At 47.6% G+C, this 21,254-nt stretch overlaps 1 protein-coding gene across 1 annotated transcript in view; it reads left to right on the plus strand.

Annotated features, from left to right (window-relative positions):
- The window catches only part of SLC7A5 (solute carrier family 7 member 5), a 40,871-nt gene that overhangs the window by 12,151 nt on the left and 7,466 nt on the right, over positions 1–21,254 (plus strand). The window contains exons 2-7 of the mRNA XM_066636867.1: positions 1,270–1,395; positions 14,625–14,730; positions 15,886–15,930; positions 18,918–19,041; positions 19,843–19,946; positions 20,844–20,940. Of these exons, the coding sequence (XP_066492964.1) occupies positions 1,270–1,395; positions 14,625–14,730; positions 15,886–15,930; positions 18,918–19,041; positions 19,843–19,946; positions 20,844–20,940 (602 nt within the window). The remainder of the gene's footprint in view (positions 1–1,269; positions 1,396–14,624; positions 14,731–15,885; positions 15,931–18,917; positions 19,042–19,842; positions 19,947–20,843; positions 20,941–21,254) is intronic.

A 21,254-nucleotide genomic window follows, 5' to 3' on the forward strand; every position in this document is an offset into this window, starting at 1 on the left:
TTTGCAAGAAAACGACCCAGCTAGGAATGATGCAACACCCTTCCCCAGTTTCAAATACATCCTAGGATGTATTAAGCAGCTTTGCCAATTTCGCTGTGCATTGTGAAGCTGTGCTTGCGTTTTGCACTAAAGCTGTGTGGAGCATCCCTTTGACTTGGTTCTGGCCCACGAGAGACCAGTGGGAAAAGGACCACACCTCTGTGATGTGCAGAAGGCCCCAGATTCAATCCCTGGAAAGACTCTTTTCTGCCTGAAACTCTAGAGAGCTGTTAGTGGGGACAAGGGTCTGATCCAGAACAAGCCGACTTTCTTGGAGTATCTGTTAAACTTAAAGGATAAATCCTGGGCCAATGGGAGAATTTGGGTTTGACAGATGGGTTATGGGGCGGCAAGAATGGCTTGCAACACAACTCACACACTTAATTTTATTCTAAAGCCAGCATGCTGATTACTAGCCCTTATGGATGTTGAAAATAAAAAAAGAAGAAGACGCGAGAAACACAGTTTTTAAAACAAAGCAATCTGAAGTGGAAGTAAATGGGATTCATGTTGGTTGCTTCCAGTGAGGAGAAAAGAAGCACTCCTCAACCAGCCTGCAAGGGATTTCTCTGTAGTCTGCAAGGTTTTAATAGGAACTCCCCTGGTCCAAATAGAGGGAAGCCAGTCACAGCAGCCTGCTGGTTTCACAGAGAGGAAATAGCTGTGGCAGGCAGGCAGGCAGACAGGCATGTGCATGGAGTTTGGGTGCATTTTGAGGGGTGGATGGGTACAGAGTTCCAGGAAATGCCAGCTGCTGCTGTGTATTCCAGGAACGGAGGCTGTTATGTATGTTGGTGGTGATGGATGGAGCTGGGTTGATCTCTTGTGTGGGTGGAAGTGGGAAAGTGGGGTCCAGGACCTGGGTTTGCACTGCATGGCCCTGCAGTCACTAGCAGGAACTTGGTACCTTATACCTTAATAACCACAGCAACTGTTACCCTGCACATGCCTGATCTTGTCTGATCTTGGAAGCTAAGCAGGGTCAGGCCTGGTTAGTACTTGGATGGGAGACTGCTTGGGAATACCGGGTGCTGTAGGCTTATACCATAGTCTTTCAAGACTGAAGGTTGCCAACCATACCTTAATAGTATTCTGTAGGGCCAAGTGCCATGTGATTGCAGCAGGCTACTCTCTTTGCACCTGTGTTTGCTAAAGAGGCTGTTTGCAAGGATTCCACTTGAGTTGGGAGAACTAACTTGGTCTCTTCTTTTCATCTGTTTTTTTCCCCAGTGCTGCTCACTGCAGTGAACTGCTACAGTGTGAAAGCTGCCACCCGTGTCCAGGATGCGTTTGCAGCCGCGAAGCTCCTGGCACTTGCCTTGATCATCGTCCTCGGCTTCATTCAGCTTGGAAAGGGTGAGTTTTTCTCCCGCTTCTTCTGCAAGGGTGGGAGGCAGAGAGCGGGAGGCTGTGCAAGCCAACCAACAGCAGACATTGAGGAGTGATGCTGCTTTAAAGCATGTGGCTGTATTATTTTATGCTGTTGTGAGATAAGTAGAAAGTGATTTTCTGTTTAAAGAAAAGTGGGTTATTAGACAAAGTGTAAAAACCAGATGCAACCCAGTGCTGGTAGCAGCAGTCATGCAGCAGGAAGTGCTGGCCAGAGAGACTGTTAAAATGAACACACCAATGCCTAAGCTAGTAGAAAATTCTCAACCTGGTGCCGAAAGCTTAACAAATAAGGCTGTGGGTGAATCTCTCTGTGGATGGCATTCCATACATGCCACCGGAAAGCCTTTTATCTCCAGTCACTGTTCTTCTCCGAAGGCAGGTACATTCCTACCTCCAGTGCAGATCTTAATACTCAGGCAGGTTTGCATGGTTCTGTATTTGTCTTGAACTTCCCCCAAAGGCTCAGAGTGGAGTATGTGCTATGTTCCATCCTATTCTTGCAACAACACTTGATTGCCCAAGATTGCCCTGTGAACCTCATGAATAGGGATTTGAACCCAAATCTTCCCAGTCCAGGTGATTTCCTGTAACTCTTTCTCTCATGCAGAGTCATACCTGGTTCCATTCTGGCATCCTATTTACAATAGGGACACCCTCTTATTTAAACTAGCTTTTATGCCCTTTTCCTCTCAATAGTGCAACCTAAGCTCTTCCAGGTTTCCTCTGGACTTGTTGGTCCCCTTGTGATCCAAGAACTTCGCTGGTTGCTCCTTCACTGTTCACAGCAGCAACAGAAAGAAATGACAGATCCTTCCTTGCAGCACCACTTCAGCTCAATTGCGGACCTCCCATTATGTCTGATGGGGCAAATGACCCAGGTGCAAGCCTGTAGGACCCCGCGGAAGCCTCTCTGAGGCTCCCGACGGGGTTGGAAACTGTGCTTCTGGTTTCTCGGAAGCATAGTTTATAGTGTTGGGGAAGCCTCAGGGAGTTTCCCCGATACAGGTTCAGGTCGTGCGAGGCTCCATGAATCTCAGATGAATGGGGGGGGGGGCGGATTTCCACGCAGGGAGTGGCGACAGCCCATGGGGGATGCCATCGCAGACCTTTGCCTCGGGGTGCGGGACTGGGGAGGTCTGCTACTGCTTCAGCTTGCGTGGGGGGCGGGGTATTCTGTAGTGATAGCTGTCCAAGAAGAGCTTTCAGAAAGGAGAAATTCATCAGATACAACTGTTTCTCCACATTTACACACTCGTGCAGTATTGGAGAAAGCTGAACCTGAAGAATTTCTGCCCATCACTGCCCCTGTAAGAAGCACAGTAGTTCTGCCAGGAACAGAGATAGCAATCCTTTCACTGGCCAGAGACATCTGGCAATGCTGAGAATGCATAATAGTGCATCTTAAAAAACAACTGTATCATGAAGAGCTGTACATTGAGGGCCATGCATAAATGCTTTTAACCAGTGGCAAAGCTAATGAGCACGTACTCTGGTGCTAAGCTCAAAATGATGCCCTGGAAGTGATGTCACAAACAGAAGTGATGTCACATCCAGGCTTTTTAAAAAGTGAAAATCGGTGAAAAACCTGTCTCCTTTCCCCTGCAGCTCGCCACCCACTTGCTCTGTCGCCTCTCTCCAGCCAGCTGGCATGGCTGAGACTGGGGTCAAAGAAGATTTTGTAGGCCCCCGCACAACAAAATCAAATTTAATTATGTAAATAAATAAAAGTGTGCCCCTTTTTGGTTAGAGACACTGTGCTGTGGTGAAGAGGGACAGTTATTCTTCCCCTGCTATATATAAGAGAAGCACCACTTTAAAAAGTGTCTCTTTACCCAGTTAGCAGGGGTAACTGTATTATGATACATGGAAATGAGAGCTGACTCATTAACACCCTATTGGTTCCAAGCTGTATCATAATAGCATCTCGTTGGCTCTCAGAACAATCAGTTTCATAGGTCAGTTTGTGTTAAGAAAATCCATTTTTTGTTCCATAAGGCTGTTGTGTTTTCATTTTCTGGTTAATTGACCATAACTTTTGATAGAATAAAGATATTCCAACATGGTTTATTTCATTGCATTCTGCATTAAATTACCGTTTTAATGATATATAACATGTTGGTATTAGTCATACAGACCAAGGTTTTTACTGTTTTGGCAACTAATGTCAAGCTCCATTTGTTGCCCCCCTAAAGCTTGTTACCCAGTGCAACTGCTACTCCCTGCACCCTCTTAGCTACACCACTGCATTTAACTTCATTATGCAGCTGATAATTTTAAACTCTTCTCTCTCCCCCTCCCTGTTAATCAGAAGCAAAAGTGTGGCCAAAAAAGATGGCTGCTTCTCCTAGAAATCAAGGAGCTGCACATTTGACCCAGTGCACTCAAGCAGAAATGTCCTCCTTTTTAAAGGGTATGTTTCAGTTTTGTGGCTTCTTGTCCTTCCACTTCAACCTTACAGTGGCAGCCTGCAAGCAAGCTGAATTCTCCTTGCAATGTTGCAGCCCTCTCTGTTTGGGCCTCACTGATGCTCGCTTGTCTCTTGACCGGGGGTGTGCCATTGGCCATTTTTGTGTTTTACACGCACCTCGTGGTCTGCAGTTGCCTGAACACATCATTCACCCACCAGGTTCAGCCAGGCGGGTGGAACAGTTCTCTGACAGGGCCTTCACAGTCATCTGTTTGTCATGGAGTGGATTGGTTGCTGGTGTGATGTTTCCGTCTGGCTGCAGCCCCAGCTAGGGGGCTTGTTGTGAGCTCACTCACACACCCCCTCCACTCCCACCTGCCTGCAGCCATCTGACTCCAGGGAGAGCTTTGCAGGGAGGTGAGTGACATTGCTGGGCTGCATGTGAGCTTAATTGTAATGAGACGGCGCCCCCTCCTGTTCTTTCCGTGTAATCTAGAAAGTGGACAGTGTTTCTTATTTGGATGCAGGACATATGAAGGATGAGATTAGCAGGAGAAAAAAACCATGTGCTCAGATTGTGGCAGGGTGGGGGGAGAGAAATAGGGGAAGATGCTGGGTATGGCTGAAAAATATCCCTGGCGCCCATTGCCCAAGGTGGGGATATGACCAAGCTTTATAATATTATCCATGGCATGGAGAAGGTGGACAGAGATAAGCTGTTCTCCCTCTCCCATAATATTGGAACTTGGTGAATTTCATTGGGTGGCCTCTGACTGAGATGCAGGACAGAGAAGAGAACACAACATACAACTGAGTGTGAGATTTGCTGCCACAAGACATGTTGAGGACCACTTGCTTAGATTCCTTTAGAAAGGGAATTGCGCCTATTCACATGGGAAGGGAAGAGGTCTATCTTGTTTAGTCTATCACTTGTCCATCATTTTATCTATCTATTACTATTACTATCAGGAACTATTACTATTACTATCTATTTATCTATCTGTCTATTAGTCTATCACTTGTCTATCATTTTAGTCTATCACTTGTTTAGTCTATCACTGTTTAGTCAGTGACAGTTAGATGGGAATCTCTGTTCAGAGGCAGTCTACCTTAGAGCACCATAAGATGGGAGCAACAGTCAGGGAAGCATTCTGTCTTTTGTGCCCTGAGCTGTCTGGCCACTGTAAGAAGCAGGGTGCTGGACTCGGGGGCCTTTGGGGGGATCCCATAGGCTGGCTGTGTGTCCAAGACACACATCGTTTTGCAGACTTGCATACTGCTCCTGGGGCCCTATTTTAGAATGTCTGTGTTTTATAGACACGGCAATGGATATAGAGATTTGGTGGAGGTCGGAGAGGTGAGGCCGCAGTTCACTGAGTGCCTGGAAAACAAAAAGATGGGGAGGGGGAAGCAAGAAGCTTCATGAAAAGATGTGACTTTCCAGCTGCCTGTGTTCTCAGCAGGTGCCTCATTCTGTGGCTTCCTCCACAGCAATGCTGTTGCCATCCATAGCAGTGCTTCCAAGCGCCTGCCACTTCAGGCACTGGCTGCCCATTTTCAGCTTCTCTGCTAGGGCCGCTGGCAAGCAGGCACAGGCGCTTCTGGGGCTTAGACAGAGACTGTGCACGTGGCCTTTGGGCAGCAGATCTGCTCTTCGAGAAGGCAGCAGGAGGAAGCCTAGGGAGGGAAGGGTGTGGGCGCCCTGCTGGCTCATGAGCAACCCCGTTGCCTTGGCCACATTTCAGAGTTGCAGGATCTCTTTTGTTTTGATGATGTTTCAGCCTTTTAAAGAATTAAGCCAACTTTTGTTAATTGTTGTTTTCCTCTGAATGTTGGGACCCCGTGACACAAATTGCGGGGAACGTCTGGCCAGCCGGAACCAGGTGGGTTGTGAACCTAAATGTCCTCAGCAGTTCTGTTATCCTGATGAACAGATAAGAAGTGGAAAGGAACTTCTGGGGGCAGAAAACTTTCTTCTGGAAAACAAAATGGGAAAGAAACCCTTTTCTGTTTACAGCGAGATAAGAAGCTCTTGTTTCACTGTGCTAAACAAACCTCCTTCCTTTCTCTTCCTCCCCCACTTTGGTCCTTGTAAGGTGGCATTCGCTGAGTCTCTTTGTTCTTAATTCTCTTGACCTCTGACAGTTTTAGTGGTGTTCTGCCACCCACACTAGCAGCTGAAGACACTGAAGACCTTGCAAAAGGTACCTCCTTTTTCTTTCCTGCTTCTACGAACTGCCTTGCTAGATTTCTACCCTCTTTAAAGCAATTGGCCAGGCTCGAGGCCTCTTTAAAGCAACTGGCCAGGTTTGAGGCCCAAAGATTAATGACCACAGAGTGCAGGCGGCCCCCTTTTGAGCAGGGAAGTATTCAGTTCTGTGCTAATAATAGTCATCTTATAATTATATTACTTATACAGGCGTGGTCTCCTGCAGATTCGGCATCTGCGGATTTGCCACACCACAAATACCAAACCCTCTGATTCCCCCACCCCCCCGCAGACACCCCAGATGCTACCTGAACTTTGTTCCAGGCATGTCTAGGAGATTTTCTGAGTCTTAGAGAGGCCATGCGCTACTGTACGTGGTCTCTCCAAGGCTCAAAATGACCCTGGAGCGGTTTTCAGACAACTTCCGGTTTTACAGGGTGGGGGGTGAATCAGGGGTTCGATATTCATGGTGGGACAAATCCATGGATGCTTCCGCTTTTATCAGAAGTTATCCGAAAACCGTTCCAGGACCATTCTGAACCTCGGAGAGGCCATGTGAGGTGGTGTATGGTTTCTCCGAAGCTCAGAAAGCTACCCAGAGCAGTTTTCGGACATCTATCTGTTTTACCAGAAGTTCTCTGGAAACCGCTTTGGGGGCTATTTTGAGCCTCAGAAAGGCCACATGAGGTGGTTTGCAGCCTCTCTGAGGCTCAGAATGGCTCCAGACGCAACCGGAGCAAGGCTCGGGTCGCATTCGGAACAAAGGTGGGCTCAGAAAACCGTAAATTTCATTATCTGCGGTTTTCGATATCCACAGGGGGTCCAGGAACGGAACCCCCGCAGAGAAAGAGACTCTACCTATATACCACTTTACAACAGAACATAGTTCATAAAGCAGTTTGCATAGCAAAATAAATCAATACATGTTTCCCTATCTGCACTCTAAAGCATACAAATACAGAAGAGACACCAGCACCGATAGCACACTCCACAAGGGCTGTGAGTTCTAACCTATGAAGTCATGCTCTCCCCTGTCTATGAGATTTGAGTGAAGCACCGACGGTTCGCATCTAGCTCAGGGAGGGTGATGAGGAAGATTCTGGAAGTCCATGCTGCAGTGTGCTTGACAGCATGCCTGGTTAAAGGTGTTTTCATTTTATATGTGCTATGCTTGATCTAAACATGTGCCGTTTTTCAGTGCCTTTGTCCTCAAAGTGGCTCATAGTCTTTGTGTCTTTATACTATCAGTCGCTCTGGGAACCTAGAAAGTAGGTTGAAAGTAGAAAACACCTACAAACTTCTATCCCTCGAGAAAACTATTAGTACAATTGCAGGCTCCCGAGGAGCAGCACCAAGTCAAACCAAATAAAAGCGAAACAAGCAGTAGCAAGAGAACCAGTACAACAACTTAAACAGGACTTGGTCACTAAGCAGTGAGAACAGCGAAAAGAAATGAACTGGCAGATAATAAAATCTCCCCTGGAATCCCCTGTGTTGAAGTGGGTGCTTAAATAGTGCCAGAGCAGATGCACAAGTGAAGGAGTAGGGAGGGCATTCCAGAAGTAGGGTGGCACCTTTCCTTGGTTCTCCTTGCTTCACTCTGAAAGGCAAGGGGTACCTGCAAAAGAGCCCCTGCTGGTTGCTATCATGAGAGAAGGCTCTCTGGGCTGCAAAATCCTAGACCTATTTTTAGGCAGAACAGTTGCCCTTTGGGGACAGAGATCAGTCCTGCAAAGTAGGCACCTTTCACGTCTCATTGTCCGGGTAAGCTGCCTCTGAAGCCATTGTTTACATCCTAGTTGGCCTTGGCAAAGGCACAGAAGAAATTCCAAGCTCCCACGAAGGTCAGTCTTCTGTTCTACAAGCCATTGTTCACGTCTCCTGTCGGAACCACCTTGCAGCAGGAACTGCATTTATTAAAAAGCTCCTTTTCTCTCGCTTGCTGGGACAGATTGCATTGTGCCTTCTGCGGAACAGATGCAGGATCATTTAAGGACGTGGCAAGCAGCTTCTCTTCGCTCGCTTTCCAGGGAAGGCTTTGGATCCAACACCAAGCACGGCTTAAATATTGTTTTTTCATTGTTGGCAAATCTACTGCGCAGTCAAGCTTGCAGATTTGGCTAGGAGCAGCGGAGCAGCCCCAGCAGAGAAATATCCTCAGAAGGATTGATTCTGCTCTGTGTATCCTGCTGACTTTAAAAGGGGGGTGGAGGCTAGAACTGCCTTCAGGAAGAAGTGTTGGTGGACCAGCCAGATACACACGGATGCACAAATTAATACCCCTGCAAATGTTTTATCTCTTACAGCAAGCCTGCTTGGAAAGCCTCCTTGTAGCAAGTCCCATGTCCGCCTAGCTCAATATTGCCAGCACTGATTGGCTCTCCAGGGTTTCAGTCAAGGGTCTTTGCAGCCCTTCTCGGGATGCTTCCAGGGATTGAACCTGGGCTGTTCTGCACACAAAACAGAGGCTCTCCCACAGAGCTGTGGCCCTTCCCCTCTTCCTGCAAAAGATGCTGTGCCCATAAAAACTGCATGTTTCCAACCAAAGTGGTTGGGCTGCCCTTGACTGCTTGAGGGTAGCTACTGCCTTGCTTACTGCCTTGTCTGATTCAGCTGGCTGGCAGGGCTCTGGCATGGCCTGCCTGCATTTTCACTGTACTGTACTGTACTGTACACTTGCATTCCTTTTTTAAAATAGTTCCCTTCCCCCCCCCACTTCTTACGGTGAAGCTTATCTTATGAATTCCATGACTGTCACTGAGGGAAGGTAAAGTCCTTGTTGCAGGTTGTCTGGAATGGCCTTGGAGGAAATTTTATTTTCTTTATTTTAATTATATTTTCTTTAATTATAAAATAATTATTTTCTGGGATGTTATTATGTTCTTTATTCTTCTTGTAAACTGTCTTGGGTACCCCTTTTGGGGGGAGGGGCGTTGTAAAATTGCCCGTGGCTGCAATCCTAACCACACTTTCTTGAGAGTAAGCCCCATTGAACAGAATGGGCCTTACTTCTGAGTAGACCTGGTTAGGCTTATGCCCTAAGTCAATAAGGAGTGACACTATTCCTTCCACCCTGGTTATTGTCATTGCACTTGGTGGTTGCCAGGAAGGGATATTTCCCAACCCAATCTGAAGGTTCCACCTGGGTCTTCTGCATTGAAAAAGAGGTTCTACCACTGGCTACAATTTTTTTCCCTCCTCCTCCTCTTCTTGTATGTGTATCAGTTAACACGCTGAACTGAATTTTGCTCATGTGAGGTCCATGTGCATAAGTGTCCCCAGGTGTCACAGAAGTCCACTTCTGCGCAGTTGTAGACACAAAAGCTTAGCCTTTAGGTGATGGCAAAAACTTGGCTTCTGTTGCCGGAGTCCTAATGAGGTGCAACAGGCAAGAAGGCACGGGCTGTGCCAAGCCCTAAATTATTGCTCCTTTGCCGACTTGAGCTGGCAGCATGTTGCATTGCATTCTCCACCCTGTCCATCTAGCTTAAGGCGCCAGCACCAGCCTTCGCCAGCTGGGCATGCCTGGCCTCCAGGTGCTTTCTTCCTCCTTGCACAGGGCTGTGATTAACTAGCAGGCAGGCTGTGAAACATGAAACAAAGACCTGTGCAATTATGGGACTATCCCTCCGGCACAATATGCTTGATTAAGCCATCAGTGTTGGGCTTGTCTAACAGGGTTTAGGACTATGGAAAGTGCCTCTTTTGTGCTGCTCTGCTCCTTGGCCTCTAAAGCAGTTCAGTGTTTTGCAGGAAGACTTTTGTCTTTTGCTTTAGGAGCAGCAGCAGCAACCTTGTGGTAGGTAAAATGCCACCTCCTCTTGGGACTAACTAATCTTTGTCCTGTTATGAATCTTCCTGCAAGTTTCCAACCTTATGACTTCTTCACTGGTCCTCAACAATGAAGGGGTGAAGTCTTGCTAACCAAAGTCAGAATGGCTACGCCAGGCCTGGAGAAGGGGCTTCAAGATTTGGAGGACAGGAACAAGCTCTGTGCTTGGGTACTCCCTTTCCCTCCCTTCCCCCCCAACCCTAAACAGTGCACACTGGCTCACCGTCAGCACGCACTATCGCAAATGTGCCGTAAAGCACATCTGCGAGCCCTCAGTGCCGAAGCGAGCGCAGCGCCAGTCAGTACTGGGCTGGCACCGGTGGAAAGCCAGTGCTCCACCCCTTGGCAGTTGACTGAACCGCTGGGCAGCAGAGAGGTAGGTGGAAGGAGGTGGGGAGAAGAAGTGCTGGGGGGAGGGAGGAGGACTGGTGGAGCTGCTGAGCTCTGTGTCAGGCCCCACGGCCTGACACGGAGCTCTCCAATTCTGCAGCAGCTCCAGAGCTGCTGTAGAATTGAGTAGCCCCATTTCAGGGTTACTTCCTTTACTTGGCAGGAGGGGACGAACGTCCCCTGCTCCCAAGGAGGTGGCAGCAGCTGCCCAGGGTGTGTTGGATGCTGAGACAGCCCTGCACTCTGGCTGCACTCCAGCAGCCCTGCACAGCTCAGCATTGGGCTGCCCATCTATAACCTGCTGGTTTGCATAATAAAATTTGTCCAATGTCTGATTTCGGAGATCATCTGAACGCAGCCCTGGTCTCATTATAGAAGCACAATACAACTGCACAGAATAACACAGACTAATTCAAGATATGGGAGGGTGAGCTCAGGTTGGGCCCCATTGCATCTAGCATGTTTAGCTATCCTTCTCCCAGCCAGTACTTTTGTAAATGTTCTCCAAGCACCGTGTCAGTGCCATAGTGTCCTGCTGAAGCCAGAGCCTTGTGCCACTCCCAGTCCGGTGAATTCAAGGACTGAACAAGGTACTAAATGCTTCTTCTGACTCCACTGCAAGCCAAGAAAGAAACTTAATTAGTTTGTATTCAGTGGGTCGGGGGGGGCAGTTGGCTGACAGGCTTATTTCTTCATCCTTTGGGTTGCACACTTCTACAGCCACAGATTAAATCTTCTGAGCTGCTCAGTGGCCAGAGGAAATAGGCTTATGGGGAAGTAAGACAGACTGTTGTGGGGAGGGGGGGGCGGTGTTCTGCCTTAAAGCTAGGTCAGAACATGCTGGTTCTCTTTCAGCACGTAAAATGGGAAAATGAGCCTTGTCACTTAATGCAGGTACAGGTGAGGTGGAGAAAGTGGCAGACACCTAAAGTGGTACAGCGGAGGGGGGGGGGAGCTTGGGAAGGGCCCAACGGTACATCCTGTTGAGGTGGGGGGAGGGAAAGGCAATCAGTGGAGGAAGGATCTCACGGGGCTTGATGTGGTGGCTGGGAATGCTTGACGGAGGTGGGGCCCGCCTCATTTCTCAGGATCTTTCCAGATAAGGTCTGTGTGGAGCGTGGGGGCACAGGATGCCGCATTCTTTCCCAGGCATTGGTCTTGTGCGAACATCATGGGCTCATCAGCTTCAGCTTAATAATGCATTTTTAGCCCAGCAGGGAAGGAGGAAATCTGGCAGCCCTGACTCCCTCTTTGTGGTGCCCGTCTTGGCAATTTCATAATAGTGCTTTATGACTGTCGAACAAACTTTGCTGGCCCCTCCTAATCTGCAGGGGAGAAAATATAATTACCTATTACAAAAGGGGGAAGACAAGGCAGTGGGAAGTCCTGTCTTGCTCTTCTCTGTAGTTAATTCCAGAGCCGTCTTGGAGTTGGCGTCTTGAATTCTGCTCCATTCTTCCTTGGGTTCTGCAGGCAAAGGATCTTTGAGTCCCCCAGTGTCGGGTGGGGAGTGTAGCTCCGTGATAAATAATTTGCCATGAATGGAGGGGACCTCTGCGTCAGTCCTGGCGTCACCACTGGCAGAAGGTCTCACCTGGCAAGGCTAGGAATGGACATCTTCTGCTCAAGTTCCTGAGCAGCTGCTGCCAAATGGGGTGTGTTGAAGCCAGGCACTTGCTTGTTTAGTCCACTTGTCTTCCAAAGAGCCAAGACTATAATCGCACCCTGAGTTCCTGGGCAGAGAACTGGTCTGGCCTAGACCTGCCTGGGTTCAGGAATGAAACAAAGGCCTCTTCATCACAGGGACCTTCAGGCCACTCACTGAGCACCCATGCCAGCCTCCTCTGTTCTGTCTCTTATCCTCCAACTTAAACTGAGTGCTCCTGTCCTTCAATGATGCCATTTAGCCATATCTGAGATTTTATTAAATCACAGTTAATAACCAGTTTGAATGACTCTCTGGCCCTGTCCGGACTAGTGCGCTCACAGCCTGAAAATTAAGCCTCCTTAGCAATGAGAAGTAACAGTTCCTCGTCTCTTCTTCTGTTCTTCCCCCAAAGAGCCCCAGGAAATGAAGAAGGGCATGTCCCGGTTACCTGCCACTTGCCTTCCTAAGAGCCGTGGACCAGGGGTTGTGTTGGAGCTTGTTGCTCATTAATTTGGTTAATTTTAGAGCACAGTGTGGTTGGAGAGGCATTTCAGCTTGGCGCCATGGTGGGGGAGCGCCAGCCCACTTGAGCAGCTGCCGCTGGGTTCCGAGGGCATTTATGACTGATAGTTTGAATTATAAGGAGACCGTGGCTGTTTCTTAGGGGTCTCAGGGGACTGGGGGGAGAGGAGTATAAATAGAGAGGGCCATTTGGGACTGTGGCAGGTGATCAGGGGGAGACCTGCACCCACCTGGCAGCACCTTATTTTAAGGCAGTTTGATGTATCTTGCACACCCCCCCCCTTTTAAATCCAGTTCAGCTGTTAATAACTGAATGCCTGCCATGATTGGGAGCTGGTGGTGGTGTCCTTGGCTCACAAGTTGTGTTCTTTACATCTTGTTCTTTATCCCTGCTGCCTGGAAGAGCTGAGGATTGACCCAAGGACCTTATGCGTGGAAAATCTGTTCTGTACAGCAGAGTCACACATGCTGTACCCCCTTTGCCCTGCCCTGGTGAAGCTGCATGGGCACCTGTGGCTTGTAGTTTTTCGGACCAGTGGAGACTGCGGTTGGACCCCAGAGGCGCTCTCTGGCAGCGCCAATGGCCCAGCCCTTTCATCATGCTCTATCGCGCTGTTTTTCTCTTCCTCTTCTAATTATCAATGCTGGCAGTGGCCTGCTCAGGCAAGGGAACTGTCCAGTTTGGAGTTCGTAGAAGAAAGCATCTATTGTTGCCAACGCTGCCCCTCGCCCGCCCTTTCCTCATTGTGAATCATGGGAATGTGGAGTGGGGGAATGTGGCGTGAAGGGTTAAACCCCACTGCAGCAGAAGCGGGCATGTGACTGGGCTCTCCAGGCTCTTAGTGCTCTAAGACAAATCACATGGGAGGCAGCAGGGAGGTCAGATGGCTACCAGCAGCCTTCCCAGGTCTCTCTCTGCCCCTCTGGGCGCACCTGAGGCTCCGACTTCAGAGACGAGTGCTGCTATTTGCGTCTTGGCCAGGAAATGGGATTCAGACCTTCCACCCTCTTCCAGGGCCTGGGTTTGGCCGCCAGATCAAAAGGCATCAAGCAAAATTTCTACTAAGGCTTCTAAGTAAAATAAACGCTGCTTGGGTGGTGGAAGTGTCCTCCACGAACATACAATTGAAAACCCCCTCCTCTCTATTTTTTTCCTGGGCCGTTTTCATTCAAAGATGATAAATAACAGGAACTCCCAAGATGCCGGAGCCCTTCCCACCATTCAGAGGGACGTGAGGATTTGAGGGTTTCTTCGGCTGCCAAAGGAACAGGAGTAATCCTTGTGTGTCCCCACAGTTGGAAAAGGATGCTTGTAATGTGAAGTCCTTATTTAATTAAGCTGTGCCCCTTTTGTGTTTCATGGTCAAAAGTACCCTTCAAGTCCTTACTTTGATGTCAAAATGCAGCAGCTTCAAGGCAGTAGTTGCTGCTAAAAAGCCAGGTTAGGGCAAGGAATAGAACTTGGTGCTGAGACTCTTGGCTGAGATTTCAGCAGACAAGCAAGCAGTGTGTACATTTGACTGGTCATCCAGGCTGCCAGGCAGACATGGTCAAGTGTCCTGAATTCCTTTTACGTAATCTAAAACAAATGAATAATTCTTAACACTGGCAGCCAGGTGTACTGCTATAACACAGGGAGGCAGAAAGTTCAGCATCAGACTGTTTGGATCCATGGCCCTTACTCCTTATTTGCGTGTAAACAAAGACTTGCAATTATGTTCCAAATGAAATCAAATTAACCCACTGTTGGCTTTGGAGCCTGGAGGTTCATGCATGCAGGTCTTCAAAGGAGAAGAACCTGGTGGTGATAAAAACACTGCAAGTAGATGAAAGGAATTCCCCTCCTTGAGATTTCCTCTCCTCTCTGTAATATTTGTATATCTGCGCATACATTCATCAGTCGTAACAACAGAGAGCCAGTCTTGGCAGCAGGCTCCATGTGATTTTTGTTTTGTTTTGGGGAGGGGGTCCTGCAGTGCCTGACTAACCTTCATGACCACCTCTAGGAGGGGTGTGGGAGTTGTAGTTTTGTGAGGGTGCTGGGTGTACTTTCACAAGAAAACCCCTGGGTTCCTTATGTCTCAGGAGAACCATGGTTGATGCTTCATGCAGCATGGGGAAAAAATCCACCCCATGGGGTCCAGAGTCACTGAATGCCATCTCCTCTCTGTTTTATCCCCTGCAGGTGATGTTCCAAACCTCAGCCCTGAGCACTCTTTTGAGGGCACAAAATTGGAAGTTGGGAATATAGTCCTGGCCTTATATAGCGGCCTCTTTGCCTACGGAGGCTGGTAAGTTGTATGTTGGGTCTGCATGTGGTTACTGAGCATCCTAGATTTCTATGTTATCAAAGGGAACGTCGATGCATTGTCTCTTGCATACATACAAACAGCCCTGCTGGATCAAACCAGACGCCCACTTCAGTTCAGTATCCTGTTTCCAAGAGTGGACTACCCAGTTGTTGTGCAGAAGGACCATCTTTTGTCTATCCTCAATCTTCCATCAATCAGTTTCATTGGATACCCCCTGATTCTAGTCCTGTGAGAGAAGGAGAAAAATGTCACTGTTTCTGCACATTTAATAAATATCATTTAATATTTTGCATCATTTAACGCATCATTTAATAAATATCAATCAATATATCAATATAATATCAATATAATAAATATCAAAATATCAATATAATAAATGTCAATTTAATAAATAATGCATCATTTAATAAATATCAATTGTGCCTCCCCCTCTCCAAATTACCTTTTTTCCAAGCTTAAAAGTCCCAAACCCTGTAGCGTCTCCTCCCGAGGAAGATTAGGCCTCCAATCATTTTGGTTGCCCTCCTTGGGATGTGGTAACCAGACGTGCACACAGGATTCCAAATGCGGCCGCACCAGAGATCTGCACAGGGAGTACAATGTTAGCAGTCTTATAGCCCAATCTTGACTGGGACGTGTGATGAACGAATCTTGCAATCTGGAAGGCAAAGGATGTGTCAGCCTCTGGATGTGTCACTCCTGAGAGCAGTGTTGTGGGGCTGCTCCTTAGCAGTAATTTGGGGGGTGGCATGCTGGGGAGAGTGCAGCACTGTGATGGCAATGATCTCCACCTCTCTTTCCAGCTCTGAGTGAGAACGAGAGGCTGAGGCTCGCTGTACTCATACTGGGCAGTGGAGGACACTGTTCCGCCATTGGGTTGTCACCTGTTGCACTTTGCAAGGAGTGGCAGCTGGACCAGAGTCTCCAGTCCAGAGGATTGGAGGATTGGGTAGACTGGTGCAGTTTGCAGGACACAGGAAACACTCTTCTGTTTGTGATGTATTTTGTGAGCCACAGCCTCTGACAGGTCTGCTGTCAGCTCCGCTCTGTTTAGGGACAGACTGTCTTATTTGCTAATCAACTCCATGTTGTAAACTAAATTGTCTCCTTTTCTGTGTTTAAAAAAAATGACAGGAATTACTTGAATTTTGTCACAGAAGAGATGATTAACCCTTACAGGCAAGTGTTTGTTTTCTTCATGATAGTGGGGTATGTGAGAATTCTGCCTATTGATTGTGACTGCAGGATCACCTGTACCTGTTAATGCATCATTCAATTTCTCCCCTGTTTTGTGTGCACACCATCCCATCAGTTATCTTGAGAGAAAGCTATTGGGTGGGGTGGGGGGCTCTGTGCCTAAGGTGAAACCTCCAGAAAGATGCTTTTCTTTGAGCTTGTGCACTGTCTCAGTGGCAAAACACAGAGTGCAGGAGCCCTGGATCAAACGTTGCCAAATGTGTGTGTCTGTTGTAACCACTTTTTATTGGGGGCTGCTTTCTTCACTGCTTGGTGGGATTGCCTTCTTACTTTTAAGGGGAGAGATTTTCATGGGGCAGTTCAGAAATCAACAGGTGAAGCTTCTAATGTATCTCTAGCCAAAGCTTCACCTGTTGATTTCTGCCTGTCAGGCAGCTGCTAGACAGCCCTGTCTGTTTTTTATTTAAAGTGACGATTCTGTCTCTTGCTAATGAGCGCGTGTCCTTGGACAAGGATCTACCACTTTCTGTAGTGTAGATACTTGCATAGAAAATCTAATAGATCACTATAGACATTTTTTTTTAAGGCATGTAGGGAGGGAGCTGGAGAATCTCCTTCTCAAAAAGTGTAGGCTTCATATAAGATCGATTGGGGATAACCTACTAATGTCATATCCCAGTAAACCTGAAATATCTTTGTATGGCCCAGTCCCTGTGCCTTGTCCTTGCTGTACAAGCTTGGTGGGAGTGATGACTGGTTTTACCTTGTTTCTTTTTTTCTGATTTGCTTTTTACTGTTATCCAAACCTTGGTTTTTGGATACTAGAATTGCCAGCTCTTTATCTGTTAATGTTCCTCTACCTTTATAATTGCTCCATGCCCACCAAGAGGAAGCTGGTCAGTTAAAAGTTGTTTGTCACAGTGATAAAGGGAAGATTCTCTACTGAATTTCTACTTAGCAGCCGCTGCAGCCGTTAGAAGTCTGAAACCACTGCTAGGAAGAAAAGGTTGGCAGTCTTTTGGGAAATCCCCTGATGACCGCATCTCTGTTCTGTAGTGTGGTATACCGTGAACAGGGCTGATTCTGTTTCACAGGAGTCCTGAATCTGAAACTTTACAATGATCGTCTGCAGACAGACTGCTTGCACAACACTGCACATATTGTTTGAGTAACAGATCGTGTCTGTGTGTGTGTGTGTGTGTGTGTGTGTGTGTGAATAAAGGCCATATGACTGAGTACATTAGTGTTGCCTTCACTTGTGCAATGTATAATTCTGCAAAATTTTGGGAAAGTTTTGATGGAATGGAGATGGACAGCAACCACTGCTTGCTCTGATTCCTCCCGTCCCGCCACCGCCACTGTCCCAGGGAGGCATAAACCGTCGCTGGATGTTAGTGTTGTGCAGTTCCTTCCCAGAGGCTGAGCCCTCTCCCAGCCTCCTAGAGCTCTTGGCTTTAACTACAAAGCTTTGAGACTCAATTCAACTGACCTGGTTGCTTTGCAACATGAAAAGTATGCTTATCCTGGCTGTAATTAATTGTGAATGCAGCAGCGCTTCGTCCTCTAACCATTTTCCAGGTCTTTTGGTTGGCTACATGTGGCATGAAGGGAAGTCTTCCTTGTTCGCAACTGTGTTGGGAATGACAGGCCTGCCTTTGTGCAAACTCCTTGGATTCGTTTGGTTTGCCTGATGCCCTTTGTGCCAGCCAGTGCTGCTTAAGCTGCCTTCTTCCGTACCAAAATTGGGATATTTCCTGAAGCTGGAGCCAGGCAGCTTTGCAGGCATTTAATCCCACAACCTGGCAAGGGGTGATCAGGAGCCCTCTTGAACGAATCTTTCCAGGAATGAGTGCAGCCTCTGGTAGCCAAGTCAGCAAGAGCCAAGAGGTAATCTTCAAGCTGCCTTGTACTGAACCAAGTCACTGATCCACTTGGCACAGCAGCACAGTCTTGGTGGGCCCTCCTACCCGATCCCTTCAATAGAGATGTCAGATATGGTGCTCTTCTGCAGCACTACAGATTCTCCTATGAGTCCAGCCTGAGTTAGGCCAGCTAGACTGGTAGATCCTCAGCAGTAGACTGGCTGATGATAAGCCAGCTTCATGTATCATTGGTGAGAGCCTGCAGCTCAGTAGCAGAGCTATGAGAAGTCCCACAGGCAGTCTCTAAAAGGGCCTCCTTTGATCACAGCTTGCAAAATACCATGGAGGGCTCCTACCAATCAGACCAGGCACCATTGACCTGGGCAGACCAGCAACTGCACTCTGGCAGTCCACAGCAGCTTCATGTACAGTCCGCCTTTTTTATTTGCAGGGGATCCATTCCAGGATCCCCTGCAAATCTGAAGACAGGCAAATCTGCAGCCATTTCTGGTTTGATGAGCAAACCAGAAATGGCTTTCCCCAGTATCCATGGCATATGTGATGAGTCACATCTGCAGATGCCAGATCCGCACATACTGAGGGTATCCTGCATTCACTTCTTTGGTATGCAGCAATAATATTTAATAATAATAATATTTCAGTTTTGTTGATTTACAGATTTGTACTCTGCCTTCTGACTCCTAAAGTACCTACTACAAAAGTGAAATGTAACCTGCCAAAGCAAAAAGAATAGCAGCTGTCAGATATAAATTAAACCAGCAAAGCATGAATAGGCTAAGATTCTAGTGTTCATTTCTCAAAATTAATTTGCACTTATTTATTAATAGAAAGCCATGACAGGGATGTGGTTTGGATAGTGCCTTGTCAGAGGCTAAAATGGTTTCCTGGTTTGTTTGGAATTTCATTTCTCTCCCTTTCTCTTTGTGTGTCTGTGTGTTTCTGCTTTGTGTATATATAAAGATTGTCAGTGACAGAAAGGAATGGATGTGGGCAATAACCTCCAAAGGTGATGTTAGCGTTGTTTGTGGAATTGTCAACCCCAACCCTGTGTTCACATGGATTCTTTTATTTCTTGTTCTCCCCCAGAAACCTGCCCCTGGCTATCATCATCTCCCTACCCATAGTCACCTTAGTTTACGTGTTGACCAACCTTGCTTACTTCACGACCCTGTCAGTGGACGACATGCTGGCATCTGAGGCTGTTGCTGTGGTAAGATGAATCACTCAGAAATGGCTGGGAAGCAAGCATGCCTTTTAGAAAGCCCCCATGTGCTGGCAGAGCCTGTCACGCTTGGTCTTCCGGAGCCCCATCTCTGCCATTCAGCTGGCACTCTTGTTATTTTTTCCATTGGACAGTGGATCCAAGGCTCACATGACAGTGCACCAAGAGAACTGGAGAAGCAGCAGGGATGTGTAATGCCTGGTTATAAATGTGAGGTTGGCCTGCTAGCTGTGTAAGCGCATGATCAGTTGCCAACATGCCATCTCTTGGGAAAAGTGCTCTCTCGGTATCGGGGTGTGTGTGTGTATGGTGGTAATGCCAGCGTTGAAAGGATTGCTGGTTCGTTCACTGTTTGGAATTTAAAACTGTTCAGAGTTTGCAGCTCCTCTCATCCAGGACAACACAAGAGATACAGTGTTGGGTTTAAACTAGGAGGGCTCCGATTCAGATCCCTGGCCATAAAGCTCCATTGGTTGGCTGCAGGACAGTTGTTCTCCTCAGCCTATCTTGCCAAGTTGTGAACAGACAGGTCGAATTCAAATATGTCAGCTAGCACAGTAATAACCTGTTCCAGAATATATTGGCAAAAGAGGCAAAAAAAGAAAAAAAAGCTCTCCAACACCAGTGGCAAGAACGTGACAAGCACAGCACAGCATTTCATAGTCATTCAAGGCATAATTCAGTAATACAACTAAAATGGCAAAACTCAGGACTAGTAAAAAACAAATGTTCTGTTGCAGGGTCTCAACGCTGCACTTTTAATTGCCCCTCCTACCTGTTTTCTCATAGGATTTTGGGAACCATCACCTGGGTGTCATGTCTTGGATCATCCCCGTCTTTGTTGGTTTGTCGTGCTTTGGGTCTGTCAATGGATCCCTCTTCACGTCATCTAGGTATGTTTCCAGCTGTGCCATAGCAAGAGCCGGTTGATGGGAGGGTTGGGTGATGGGAGGACGTGAATGGGAACGTGACCACAAGGCTGTTTTGTGTGAATAAAAGGCAGGCAAAGCCTTTTGCTAGAGGTGACGGATGGGGATGAAGCCCTAGCTTGGTGACTCTGCATCTGCTCCACATTCAGGAGGTTGTATGTTTGGTTTAGTAGTGTAGCCGGTGGGAGGTGCAGTGCAATTGCAACATGCAGACGAGCGCCTCTTTGTTGCTGTTGCTGCCCCAGTGGCTCCAACGATGAGTGGGAGGGGCCACTTACACCGCGCACTGTGGTGCCTGCTGTATTTACCATGCCGCCCCCCTGATTATACTACTGGTTTGGCCCCTCCCATCTCTAAGTAGGGCTGGGGAAGGCCCCCATCAAGAACCCTGGAGAGCTTCTATCAGTGCAGAGAATACTAAGCTAGATGTATCAAGGCTATAAGACTGCTTCCTACATTCAGGTTCAACTCCAGAGAAGATGCCTTCCTTCCATGCTGTTCACTTGCATGTTTCTCCCAGGACCCTAGAATGAGGATTGTGTTTGGTCTAGCAAGTGAGAATTCTCAAGACTCTTCCTCTTTTTTTCTCCCTGGAGAGGTAGTAGCCCTGCGTGCGCTCTCTCTCTCTCTCTCTCTCTCTCTCTCTCTCTCTCTCTCTCTCTCTCTCTCTCTGGTGCACAGACATGCCCTATGAACATTTGAGGAGGACCATCTTCTTCTACTTTAGATGGAATTGGTGCAACCCCAACCAAAAGTATTCTTGCAGTTTGATAACTACAATGCGCTTGACTCTATAAATGGTCTACGGAATAATTAAACTGCAGCCATGGAATTAACCACGAATTTTCCTCTTCCTTTTAGGTTGTTTTTTGTCGGTGCCCGAGAGGGCCACCTGCCCTCTGTCCTGTCTATGATTCACCCCAGACTCCTCACACCCATGCCCTCGCTCGTCTTCACAGTAAGGATGCTCACCAGAATATCCAGATTTGTGTCTTTAATTTCAGGCATTTGCTTTCCACCTTTCCATCAAAAGCTTACAGCTTACAACAATTCAGTACACCAAACAATAACATGCCTCTAAAGAACTAGCAGGATAAAAGCCCAGCTGCACTTCAGACTAGCAGTTTGCCAGAAGGAAACTCTCTTCCCAGATCCCTTTCTTTGAGATGAGATGCTAAGTCTTACTTTTCATATTTGCAAGCATGCACTGCTGTTCTCTGGGGCCAGGGGACTCAGGTCTAGCAAAGCACTCATGCCACAGTAAACATGCTT

The sequence above is a fragment of the Tiliqua scincoides genome, chromosome 9, assembly GCF_035046505.1.
Source record: "Tiliqua scincoides isolate rTilSci1 chromosome 9, rTilSci1.hap2, whole genome shotgun sequence".
Classification (NCBI taxonomy): Eukaryota; Metazoa; Chordata; class Lepidosauria; order Squamata; family Scincidae; genus Tiliqua; species Tiliqua scincoides.